Genomic DNA, 12,863 nt, shown 5'->3' on the forward strand with positions numbered 1-12,863 from the left:
GTCTTTCATGTGGTTGTTTTGAGTTCACGATGAAGAGGTAACTGTGAAAGCCGCGAAAATATAACGCATTTAGTGTATTCTCACCATGTCATCTCTGTGCGCCCCTGCAGCAGCCCCTCCCCCTCCCTCCTGCACCTTTCCTGGTACTCCGGATGTTTGGCCAGGTAGTACAGGGTCCAGGAGATCCCGCTGGCCGTGGTGTCGTGACCCTCAAACAGGAACGTGTCCACCTCGTCTCGGATCTCCGCGTCTGTCAGGCCCGTGCCGTCCTCATCCTGGGAAAATATTTCAAAAAGTGACGTTTAGGGCTCAATGACCTGCAGTGGCCCCTTCTCTCTGAAAGGAGGAAGAACACCCGCCTCACCTTTTTCTATAAGCTAGTCAACAACTACATCAATATTAACACAGATAGTCTACTGAAACCAGCTCAGGGGCGCACCCGGGGGAGCCACACGCTCAAATTTCAACCACTTAATGCCCGGACAGACCTTTACAAACATTCATTTTCCCCCCGCACCATCCCTGAGTGGAACGCCCTGCCTGGCGCGGTTGTTACGGCTCCCACCGTTGAGTCATACCGCGCCAGGCTGGAGGCCTGCCCGCCATAGCCTGGGACCTCCTCCCCCCCTACTTTGCCCCTCGCGGGGTTATCTGGGGGTCAAACAAGTTGAAGTTGAAGGGTTCTCAGAGAGTCAGATGCAAGTTGCCACCTTCTATTTTTGTATTGTCTCATCAGTAAAATTTTACATGGAATATCAGAGAACCAAACAGATGATTTAATATGACCTTAGGTTGAAAAAATGATAATTTTCCCATATCTGATTCAGTATATGGAACCTGTGTAATAGAAATACTTAAATTCTATCACATTAAAGAACATTTAATGCCATCAAATGTGAACTCTAGACCATACATGTACCTTGGCTTGAAGAAGGATGTCCAGAAAATCTAGGTATTTCTTCCTTTTTTTCGTGTTGTCTTCTTTGGCCTCGCCATCTTGAAGTGCCTTCTTCCGTTCCCGGATAAGGTGTTCAGATATCCTGTGTACGATGTCGCACTGTTGGCGGAACCTAGATAGAAACAAACACCACAGAGATGCATGTGAGGTGACAAGGTGGCCTTGTTGACTGGAATCTGAAAGTTCTGGGTTGGATTCCCAGCTGGCCGTAATGTAGGGTAGGGAATTTCCCGAGCAACCCTCGTAACCCCTGCTTCTCCTAATGGGTCAGTTAAGTCATGCTTGTCTTGAGCATTGATGTTTCTGACCTAGGGCGAAGAGATGCTGCTACAGTAAGAATTAGTTCAGTGCTTCGATGAGTGGCCCCCTACGGCCTTGCACTGAGCGAGTTCGTTAAAAAAAATACACATGTATTAAAAAATGGCATGTGCTTTATAGGAAAGGCACTTCACATCAATTTCCTTACTCCACTCAGGACAGGTGAAAATGAGTATCTCGCTTTGGTTATGGATGTCCTTTCCAATGGAATCCACCACACTTATAGAAAAAAAGGGGAGGACAATCCTGCTATGATAATTCATTAATACAAATCTTTAGTGAAAAAAAGGGATTTTTCCACGATATTTCAATGTTTATTATGAAAGTGTTAGTTCCTGTTGGTACTGACCTACGCCCACTGGGGCTGAGGTAGTAGATGAAGTCGAAGTGGTAGGGAAAGAAGTGGATACGCTCAATGACGAGACGGGACAACTCGAAAACAGCTTTGATGTAAGGAGTCGACTGTCTGTTGGCAAACAATCACAATTTACTGATATTAATAATTATATATTATACATATCATATGATATTATCACTTGTCATAAGCCACTCTCTCACAATGTGAGTAGAACCATTTAGAAAGATCATCAATTCCTTTTAATATTACGAGTACTATTTATTTTAATATTACTATTTTGGAATAAGAAATATTTTGACATTACATAAGGCTAATTTTCCAGGGTTAAAATATTTGACCAAAACATTCATATAACACAATATAACATAAAACATTCAAATCAAACATGTACATACAACTATGTACCTACATTTAGTAAGTATGGAGATTGCTCAGGCAAAAGCAAATAAACTCCAACGCCAATAAACAAATTAATACAAATACAGTAAACAGCTCATAATCACTCTTACACTGTTATAACAACACCAGGAGTGTAACAACACGCATCAAGTCGTTTACTGGCTATTTGCCAGGAAATTTTAAAAAACAAAGTTGTTTACCGACCCGTCTGTCTGACAGTTACTATGGTAACCGAGGCTGCACTTCAGCATACTGTCTAACGTCAGCAGGCTCACATGGTCAAACAGTTCCACAGAGGATTCGTCAGGAACCCTGCTCCACTTGTCCTGTTCAACACAAATAGTTACTGACATAGCCTGATTGTGTGTTTGTCTGTGTGTCTGTCTTAGTGTGTGTGTGTGTGTGTGCCTGTGTGTTGGGCCCCCTGGTATGTAGCCTTGGTACTGCAGCAGAACGTTTTTGTATTGTTTTTCCTGGATGTGCTATGGTCTAGATTTTTTTGTGGCAGATAGTTTGTTGTTTTAGATAAAACCTTGAATTTACCCTGGAAATCATCACATATGTAGTCAAACCTGTCCAAGAAGACCACTCAGGGTAAAGTCTCATCTGTGTGGACAGGTGGTCACTATGGACAGGATTATTAATAATTAACAACTATCACTTTGTACTCACAATCAGCACGTTTGTTGACTCCGAGAACAACTTTACGTAGGGTTTGAGAATCTCAAAGTGAAAGGCAGCCGTCAGCAGTCGACGGTTCCGGTGCCACTTGCTTCCTTTACTGGTTAGCAGTCCGTCCCCTGCAGAAATTACACAATTTGATATCAATCACATTTTCTATACACGAGTTCATACTAGTAAAAATATGGAAAATGGTTAGTCATAAATCATGTTATCTTCATTTCAAGTTTTTTTTACTAGTTACTCATCCCCTGCAAAATTATTATAATTTGGAATCAATTTTTTGTTTCATGTTTTAAAAGGCATTGCAGCAATGCAGGAAAACACTCATTAATATAAGAGTCAAAAATCATGTTGCATATATTACACTTTTCAACATTAACATTTTTTATCTAACGTAGTAAATCATGTGGTACAGACAAAAACTATCCTATACATGTATGCCAGCAGGTAATGTTTTAGAAAACAGACCATGTTAGTTTCAGTATCTACCAATAGAAGCGTGCAGCAACGGACTCACCAAGCCATGGATGAAGGAACCTGTAACCCATGCCTTTCGGCTCTACAAAAAAAGCAAAGATCATGTGGATTTTTTTCTCAGTATACCTACAATTGAAATGGAACGTTTAGCTGTACGTAGAAAGACTTGAGTTGAAAAAAAATATTTTACAGTCTGTAAAAATGCACAGAAAGCTTAAGCTTTTTACATACTAGTATAATTGTATAGCCTACAGGTTTGGTGCAAGCAAACAGTATACTACATGTAGTATAGTGCCAGGTCATATATTTCCGTCACCCTGAAAAACTGCATCTGATTACAAGAGATCTCCAATGCAACGCCCCCACATCATAATATACACTCCTATCTTGACTAGAGATCTCTCGAAAACACTGTTTTTGAAAGTGAAGGAACATATTACAAAATGCTGCACTATACCAGGGAACGTTACACTGGACGTATTGGACATCTTTAAACTCATTTTCTTAGGTGCAGATGTAACAGTGGGAATCAACCTACACTAACTGACCGGTCTAACGGGTCCGGACCTTTTAGCCTAATATGTGGTTAGCGTGTTGAATTCCCGAGCCGTGCAGATTGGGATTGGCATGAGTTCGAATCCCGGGAGCAGAGTACTCGCCCCTTTGCGTTTTTACAGTGGTTCCCACACCAGCCCAGTGAGTAACGATCACACAGGGATGTCGAACTCGGAGACTCGGGAAGAGTCTAGAAAGAAAAGGGTGTAACGGTTGGGATCAACCTCCACTAATTACTGACCGGTCTAACAGGTCCGGACCTTTTAGCCTAGTGGTTAGCGCGTTGATTTCCCAAGCCGTGCGGATCGGGATTGGCGTGAGTTTAAATCCCGGGAGCGGCATACTCGCCCCTTTGGGTTTTTACAGTGGTTCACTCGCCCCTTTGGTTTTTTTCACAGATACATGTGACCTGGTAGATGAATATCAATCGTTAGCACTCTGAAGTAGCCATTTGGCACCCAATTCCCTACTGGTTGCACAGTAACTAGTACACAGCAGGGAGAAGGCTGATATAGACAATCTTTATTGACGCAACAAAAGTACTGCGACTCATAAGGCCTACTCAACCTATACATAAATACATACATAGGGGCCAATAAACAAATAAGTGCATAGATCAGGTTTATGTATGATATTATGTTAACATATTCCGGCCTAAATGGGGTAGGGAATTTCCCGAGCAGCCTTCGTAACCCCTGCTTCTCCTAATGGGTCAGTGAAGTCATGCTTGTCTCGAGCATGGATGTTTCTGACCTAGGGCGAAGAGATGCTGCTACAGTAAGAATTAGTTCAGTGCTTTGACGAGTGGCCCCCTACGGCCTTGCACTGAGCGAGTTCGTTAAAAAATAATAAAAAGATAAAACAGCCGGAAACGTAAAGAGACAAAAAGAGCCAACAAAGATATAGAATCTAACCTGAAGTGCCCAGTATAGTCTTCACAGTCTCAGGATGGACACATAGGTTGAGCACATTAAACGGGCCAAGCCAGAATGGTATGATGGGGGAACAGTACTCCTTTATCCATGACATCCTGACATGGAAGCCTTGCTCATTACTAGGTGATGCCTAAAACAAAATCATGAACATCATTTATGATTAGTCAGTTCAATACAGAGTGCCAAAAGGTGAGAATATTTGGTGTCCTCAAACTGAAAAATTACAAGGACATCAATTCCTATAATACTTCACTTGAAAGTTCATCTGTGTTGGTAGAAGTCATTCTGAATGGAGTTTAAACTGTAAATGCCAACACAAAAATTGGACTTACCCAAATTTTACGGGCTTTCTGCAACCTATGATCCACTGCTCTCCGAGTCACGTGTCTCATCTGCATAACGTGACGTCACAGAAGCAGTGGATTGCTCACTCCTTGACAAAGACTGGAGCTGATCAGTCGAAAATTTGGGTAAGTCCAATTTTTGTGTTGGCATTTACAGTTTAAACTCCATTCAGAATTCCTATAATAGCCGAATGCAGTTTTTTTTAATTTTCCAAAGCGCACACAAGCTTTACACATTTGAATTATAGTTTCCATAGTATTTTATCAATATCAATATCTTAATACTTCAGGCCTTGTTGGGCATAAAGATGCAATAAACTTCATTATCAATCTCATGTCAATTATTTAATGGAACTTTTTAAAAAGATGGAAGAACAAAAAAATCAGTAGAAGCCCACCTTCTACCGTATAATACAAACCAGTCCAGATAATTATATATAAGTCATATGAAAAAAAGCACAGGTCTGAGGTATAGATTCGAGAACGTAAAACTAGATACTGTAATTCTTGTTTCTTTCACTGTAACTTAACTACTATGTTCACTGTTTTCACAGCCACCTCTGTACCGTAAACTTATCATCACCATGAAAAACCTGCTGTTATTATTATCTATGATACCTTCACACATCCACTCTGTAAATGACTTGCACCACAGTGAAGTTAAAGTTCAGTAAAACTGTCCATTTTCCTCACACTGTCACTTTGCTACCATGAAGATAAAGTGAATTACAGTATGCAGTAGGCATTGAAGTAAACCTGATAGTTAGGCTTAGGTTATCTCAAAGCAGATCTACACGGTGCACCGAAAATCGTACACACTACCCAGAGAAGCTCCAGTCAGCCAGAGAAGCTCCAGTCTGCACCTTAGGCACAAGGCGAAGCAGAGAGAACTTTCTCAAAAGGTTGCCCCTCCCCGTGCCGGTTAATAACCTTGTCCAGTTCCGTCTTGCAGCAGATCCTACGCGGTGCGGACTGGAGCTTACCTGGCTGACTGGAGCTTCTCTGGCTAGCATATACGATTTTCGGTGCACCGTGTAGATCTGCTTTGAGATTAGGACTGAGGTGGAACCTGGGTACCTTCAAATGGCCAAACAGCCAATGTTTCGGCAGGTTTGGAAACTGCTTCAGGGCGTTCCTCGTCTTCACCTGCCACAGGATGAACCCTACAAGCCTCGTCGACAGGTGAACAGCAAAGACGGCAAGACAGGTGTATGCTGCCAGGTGCACCCAGGTGGCACCAGGTGGCAGGTAGGCTGACAGGTGCTGGAACATCTTTGATGTTTGTGGACGATCCATACCTGTGGTGAAAACGTTCGAAGAAGTGTAAAAAGTAAAAATTAGATATTAGGTCCTGGAATATGTGGAAAGTTTATGGAATATTTGTTTGTGAAGACGTTCAAGAAAGTGCAGGAGGTGAAAGTAATAAGACAGGTGCTGGAAGACCTTTGATGTTCGTGGGCCATCCATGCCTGCAGTTAAAGTATCTAAGAAAAAATGCAGTATGTTTTAATTGTTTCACTTTGCAATGTCCCAGATATCCATGAATTGTAAACTTACAAAGATTAAATTACTAAATCATGATATAACAAAAAAGTCAATTCTATTTCAGAAATTACTAATAGAGGAAAGTCCTCGATGAGCAACGTTTTCATTATTTGGTACGGGAGCAATTTAATCACTGGCTCCCATACACCTTTCTCACGCTGCGGACATGATAGAATGAAGACGAGGCCAATGAGGCAAAGAAGCAAAAGTAATGTGCAGATTTAGCTTTACTCCTTAATCTCATTAGGTTTTGAAATATGATATCCAAGTATCAATATTATAACTAATGTAATGCACAAAAAAGATGCAGAAACTTAGAGCTTCGTTGACTGAATGTCATAGTCCCCGCCCTCCTCCGTCATAATGTAGAAATGCAAAATAAAAACATAGAAATGCAAAAATTTGTCTGTCCTGCAGCCATTTCATCATTGTTCGATTCTCTAATTATCAGGTAATCGTTGGTTAAACTGCTAATTGTGATTGACAGTTAGGATCGGTCTAATGTTTGCCACAAGGGCCTCGTTTTCATTCTACCATGTCCGCCGCGTGGGAAAGGTCTATTCACAAATGGAGAGGGATGATAAATGAATACTTTGTATTACAATTATAGTATTTTGTTTATACAGCTTAGGGTTGAATGACCTTGCGGGCATTGAACATTTTCTCACGGTCTCAAAAGAAGGCCGCCGTCTTTTATCGGTTACATAATTTGTAACCAAGTGACAAAACACCTTAATCTGGACAAGACGCTTCAAAGGCAACCAAATGAAGCTACTAACATGTCTTCAAATGTCGTCAAGCCTTAATAACATAAAACTTTAATGATTTATCATGATTTTTGGGATGATTCACCGAATTAGCTCAGTTCAAACAAGGAGGTTATATAACCTCCTTGGTTCAAACGACTTATTACGCGTTACACCGTGATTTGTGATCAAGATATATCAGTCTAAAAACACCGTGAACAGGTAAGATAAGACTGCGGCTTGTTGACTAGAGATGTCTTAGCGCACCTGTGCACGCGTCGTTGCACCTTTTGTGTTTACAAATCTCGGACTCACCGGTTTTGCCTCTGGCCTCCAACTGGCGTGTGTCCTTCCGTAACTACAGGTCAGAGGTCATGGTAAGGGCAGGGCGAGCGCACTATTTCATAGGGGGTAGAGGATACTTCGATCTCAGCAATCATGTGTAAGTAGTGTACTATGTAGCAGATTTGTGGCATAATCTATCCGTTTTTCGGCAGAAATTGTAGGCGACATTTTCAATGGAGGAGAAAGTACAGATTGTAAACTTTCAGATTTGGTCGGTTCTACAGTCGTTGCAGCAGCGACACCTAGCTGTAGTGCGAAGTAGAACAACTAAATATTGCTTTGAGTAAGGTGACAGACCGTCACCGAACCGTCGGATAGGTGTAAGCACTTGGTTGGGTAAAATAACTTTGTAATCCGGCAATTAAACAATCTGAAGTTGATCATACATATGTATATTCTTACAAAGTTCCCGGCAATTTCATGACGTCATTTGTCCGAAAATTCACGTGGTCTGGCTAACGTTGTTTGGTCATTTGAATTCTTGGGTGAATTGGGAAAAATTAATGATCATTAATCATAGGGGCCACCAAAACCCAGTCACTAGAATGACCAGGTGGTCCTTGAAGTTGTGCAGCCAGATTATTTGCCACGGCCCCATGTAGATTCTGATAGACTTTACATACAGGTAATTATTAACCACATCCATGGTTGCTAACCTTCAATGACGCATTATTGCGGACGCGTCTCGACCCGGCTGGTGTATGAAAATATAACCTGAGATCCGGTTTGTTTTCTCTCGCAAACCAGCATCAAATCCAGGTGAGTCAATTTATCTTGTAAAGGCTAATGATTACTATTACAACTTCTGCAATGTTTCCTTCAGTTGAAGAACTCCGATCGGTAAGGCTTTCTACCTTTATCAACCAACACCTTAGCCTCGACCCCGCCCCTCCCCCTAACTGGGTATCCATTAACCAGAAGTCATAACGTTTCACGAGCGTGGCCAGTTTTACGTACCCTACATCATCATACTCGTTACAGTTGATCATGACGAAGGGGGGCAGTTGGCATACATTTTACCTCTAATTTTAAAACTGTACTTGCAAAATTATATACAGTCAGCAGTAAACACAAAAAAGAGCAGTGTTTTTGTCTTTCACGATCTATGGAAGGTTTGATTTGATTTGATTTGATTTTATAGATGATTAAGAACGAAAAGGACAGAGAGGTATTCTTTGCAAGCTTTTTTGGACTTGGAGCTAAACGTTTTTACCAGTTCAGGTCTGATGTTTAGACGCACAGTCCTAATTACAATTGTTGTGCAATAAACTTTGACTTGACTTGGGTTGGGTTGGGTTGCAGTATGGAGGCCACGCCCACTAAAACGTCAACTGAGGACCGAGCAGAGGATGAAGCCCCCCAGGACTCCCGGCGCGTACCCACGATGTCTTCTCTGGTCCGGCACGTGAAGAAACTACCCGAGCACGTGAGAGACTACCGGGTCATCCGCACCACTGCACTGTTCTTTGCTTGGTTCTGTATGGTAAGGTTTTTTTTCCTGAGCTAATGCTGCATCATAATAGCATCCATGCCAATCCTTCACATCAGGCATATCTTAACTGTCCCCAAAGTAGGTTGTACTACTTTATTATCAAGCACATTGATTGTGACCTAGGCACTTGTGTCACTCTTGTCATACACAAGCACAAACACAGACAGAAGCACAGAAATAAATCAAGACTAGAGAGTTAAATGTAGAAGTATGGGTCTAGGTGTGCTTGGTATTGCCACGAAATTCTTTTTGTATCCTATACTTGGCATGGGACGGTGGTAAATATGCATCATCTTGAAACTAGATTTGATGATTTGTATGTGTGTAGACTGACTTAAATGATTAATGCGAAATATCTATATACAGTCAACATCATCATGCCGAGCTTGCTCAAAGTCAACTCGGCATCTCCAAGAGTACGTATACCTGTCTTTTATAAATAAGAATTTGATACCAAATATTTCCAGGGCCTGTACGTGCGCATTGTGGGACCGACCATGATCGACCTGAAAGACCGTCTCGGTGTCGACTACGAGGAGATCTCGCGAGTTCTCGTGTCGCACACTGTGGGGTACTTCCTATCCACCGTCGCCGGAGGTAATTATTTATCAATATCATTATCTATCTATCTATTCACCCTTTGATTATTTCATACTAGTATTCTTATGTATTGTATTCTAATGTATATTACAATTACTTTTTTTATTCCATTTATTGTATTTGTAGGTCATGTTCACGTTGTACGTTTGTCTGTATCATTGTGGGTCAGCCGTGACCAGCGAGAGCTGCCTTGTCTGACCCGGTGTAATGATTTGTTTCATTCTCAATAGATACAAAATACAAATACAAATCTATGTATTTAATTGTTTCTTTGTTTGTTTGTTTATCTATTGAGATATACCATATTTGTGGAAGGATTGACATTACAGGTGACCTATTCAGGATTGGCACTGTTAAGTTTTGATCCACTCACACCCGGATAGAACCCTTTCGATAAGTGTGGCGGGATCTTTGACGTGCTCGAGGTGTGTCTCTCCCCAAACATGGAGCGTCCGGCTGTACTCCTTTTAACTTGAGTCGAGTGAGGAAATAGAAATTAAAACAAAGTGTGTTAATAACTCTTAAAAAAGCACAGCACTTGCGCCATGGATTCGAACCCAGATCCTTTAGATTCTGAGTCAACAACACTAGGGCTGTCTCAGTCTCACTCGTTGTTTGGGATGTTGTTAACTTTTGCTGTTAAATCTGTCATTATTTCAAACATCATTTTTGCACACAAAAAAATTTTTCATCAGTTGACGATGTGATGAAGTTCAAATTTTGCATGGATGCGGGAACTTTTCGCTTGTCTCAATAAACAAGTTTCTGTCCCGGGACGGAGGGACATGTACAGGTCCTGGAGACAGCCCTGCAACAACCCTAATTACCGCCAGACCACCTTGCCGCCCTGTCCAGGTATCTTCCTGGACTTCCTGCCTAAGTACGCCTACGTCATCCTGGGGTTCGCGTTCGTCATGGCTGGTCTAGGGACGGCAGGGACGCCGTTCACAAGCACACTGTGGGGCCTGGGATTCCTGCAGCACGTGGCTGGCTGGGGGCATGGGTTCACTGATGCGGGTTTGTTTGTTTGTTTGTTTGTTTGTTTGTACATGCATACATGGCGGGGCTTCCTACAGCATGTGGCTGGCCATGTGTGGGGGCATGTGGATTCACTGACGTGTACATTTTGTGCATAAAACCCCGGTAACGCATAGCCGAACATGCCTCCCTACCACCGGCCATTCGTACTCCAGTCGAATGAACAATGGTTTGGGACATGTGACCTCGCCGGCATGTGACTTCTGTAATCGGTAAAAAGTGCAAAAAACTGTATTCGGTCTGTGAGGTCACATGGTTGGTCCTTCGAACATGATGAAGTCTGCAGTACACTTACATGTAACGTTAACTGAACGTCGGCTAGATTGTTCTTTATTGTGAAAAGAATGACTTCTTTTGATTATGAAGGTTCGGCATCCAGGTATTAAAACAATATACTAGTATAAAGACAAGTCTAACTCTACAACTGATAGAATTCGGAGAATGTCTTTCGGTTTATCACGTTGTAGAGTTTGAATTGTCATTATCATCATATTTACATAACGACTCGTTTTATGTATCAACGCCACGATCTTTCCTCCCTTCTAGCTGGCTCTGTTGTCTGTGTGAGGCTGTGGGGAGCGAAGGCGTCTGCGCCGATGCACGCGATGCACTCTGGGTATCCCATCGGGGCCTTCATCATCCCGCTCATCGCCATCCCGTTCCTGTCCCCGGACCGCCCAGCGGCCGTCAATGGTACTACACCCGCTCCTCCAGCTGTGGAAGAGGCCTGGCGACTCTCTCAGGTCCAGTGGCCTTACGTCGGCGTGTCCGTACTCCAGTTTATCATAGGCAGCGTGTTCTTCTACTTTCAATACCGCGAGCTGGTTACTTACGATGATCGGAAGCAGGAAAAATCACCGAGATCTTTCTCAGCTTTTCTCTCTCCCAGTCGCTTCCTTGAGGGTCAAGGTCGCAAGGCCGTCTTCCTGCTCGTCTTTCTCTTCCTCTTCTACACCATGTTTCAATTCAACCAGAACCCGTTCACGCAGTACATGGTGTCTTACATGGTGGAGACGGGTATGTACAGTAAGCCTGAAGCCAGTGTGGTGTACTCCACGTTCTGGATCTGTTACGCGTCCATGCGGTGGATCTCCATTGCTATTGCAGCCTGGGTTCCCATCCACACCATGCTGTCCGTGGAAATCACCGGTCTGTGCATCTCTGGCATCGTGTTAGCGGTTTGGGGCGCGACGGACAAGACTGTGTTCTGGGCCTTCACTTGTATTCTTGGTCTGTTTTCTTCTTCAGTCTTTCCAGGTGGCACAGCCTGGGCTAATCGCTACCTGGACGCTTCTTCCATCGTCTTCGCTATCTGTGTAGTCGGGGCATCGGTGGGGAGCACGGCTGCCAACTACGTCACAGGGTACCTGTTCGAGTACTTGGGTCCTCGTTCCATGTTGTACTTGTTCATGGGTTGTGGCTGTGCGCTTCTGGTCGTGTTTGGCGTGATGCAGGTTTCGGTGTCTCCTCTGTTTGAAACGAGATTGACCCAAGAGGAAGCTTTGGAGATGAGTGTTCAAAACGACAACGGTGACAAGAGAGATGGCGATGATGCTGTAAACGTTCCTGCTCTTATGTCTAGTCAGCAGAAATAGACTTACGGTCAAAGCTGCACCACCTGTTAGAAACAAACGCTTTCATAACTAACTGTTCATTACTGGTCCTTTGTTAGTATTGAGGACAAGAGAGATGGCAAAGATGTTGCAAACGCTCATCCTCTAATGTCTAGTCAGCAGAAATCAAATTTGCGTTCAAACCTGTACTAGAGATCGATTCTGCATAAGGATCACCTGGTCAAGTTTTGGTGGTGCCTTCGATTTACGTTTTCCCATGTGCATTGACCCAAGCAAAAAGAATCATGTCTATCCCACACATAAAGATTTAAAGTCAAACCTGCAGAAGTGACCACCTTTATTGATGCATGTCAGTTCTATCTATATTATAGATAGAAAGATAAACAAACCTACTCGTGTCTGTTGTTATATTTTCTTAATAAACCAACCAACCAATAGATAAAGAAGACTACAGAAGTGACACATTTTGCGTTTCTCTTCAATCAAAAGAAAAGG

General features: G+C 42.7%; 2 protein-coding genes across 7 annotated transcripts in view; one reads left to right on the top strand and one right to left on the bottom strand.

The window, feature by feature from the left end:
* LOC136430299 (cytochrome P450 4F2-like) overlaps window positions 1-7,731 on the bottom strand; it is a 32,293-nt gene extending 24,562 nt beyond the window's left edge. For 2 of the 6 annotated variants that reach the window (XM_066420794.1, XM_066420820.1), the window contains exons 1-9: window positions 7,635-7,731; window positions 6,106-6,326; window positions 4,664-4,814; window positions 3,235-3,276; window positions 2,706-2,833; window positions 2,238-2,359; window positions 1,626-1,742; window positions 920-1,070; window positions 85-275 (exon numbers count right to left, since the gene is read on the bottom strand). In XM_066420794.1, the coding sequence (XP_066276891.1) occupies window positions 85-275; window positions 920-1,070; window positions 1,626-1,742; window positions 2,238-2,359; window positions 2,706-2,833; window positions 3,235-3,276; window positions 4,664-4,814; window positions 6,106-6,324 (1,121 nt within the window). In that variant the 5' untranslated portion in view covers window positions 6,325-6,326; window positions 7,635-7,731. Of the gene's footprint in view, window positions 1-84; window positions 276-919; window positions 1,071-1,625; window positions 1,743-2,237; window positions 2,360-2,705; window positions 2,834-3,234; window positions 3,277-4,663; window positions 4,815-6,105; window positions 6,327-6,459; window positions 6,564-7,634 lie in introns of those variants that run through there. The other 4 variants (XM_066420788.1, XM_066420803.1, XM_066420812.1 and 1 more) reach the window with 4 other exon arrangements.
* A 173-nt stretch (window positions 7,732-7,904) lies between these two features.
* Window positions 7,905-12,830, top strand: LOC136430329 (sodium-dependent glucose transporter 1A-like). The gene is made up of 5 exons (XM_066420838.1): window positions 7,905-8,423; window positions 8,967-9,147; window positions 9,624-9,753; window positions 10,612-10,773; window positions 11,341-12,830. The coding sequence occupies exons 2-5, from the start codon at window positions 8,968-8,970 to the stop codon at window positions 12,387-12,389; spliced, it is 1,521 nt and encodes a 506-aa protein (XP_066276935.1). The 5' UTR covers window positions 7,905-8,423; window position 8,967; the 3' UTR covers window positions 12,390-12,830.
* Window positions 12,831-12,863: the final 33 nt, after the last annotated feature.

This window comes from Branchiostoma lanceolatum, chromosome 1, assembly GCF_035083965.1.
Source record: "Branchiostoma lanceolatum isolate klBraLanc5 chromosome 1, klBraLanc5.hap2, whole genome shotgun sequence".
Lineage (NCBI taxonomy): Eukaryota > Metazoa > Chordata > Leptocardii > Amphioxiformes > Branchiostomatidae > Branchiostoma > Branchiostoma lanceolatum.

What these genes read in the sequence shown, in the direction of transcription:
- LOC136430329 (XM_066420838.1), top strand. Translation starts at nt 8,968, where the DNA reads ATGGAGGCCACGCCCACTAAAACGTCAACTGAGGACCGAGCAGAGGAT. An exon ending in TCTTTGCTTGGTTCTGTATG is followed by an intron (nt 9,148 to 9,623) that starts GTAAGGTTTTTT and finishes AAATATTTCCAG; the next exon opens with GGCCTGTACGTGCGCATTGT. An exon ending in CCTATCCACCGTCGCCGGAG is followed by an intron (nt 9,754 to 10,611) that starts GTAATTATTTAT and finishes CGCCCTGTCCAG; the next exon opens with GTATCTTCCTGGACTTCCTG.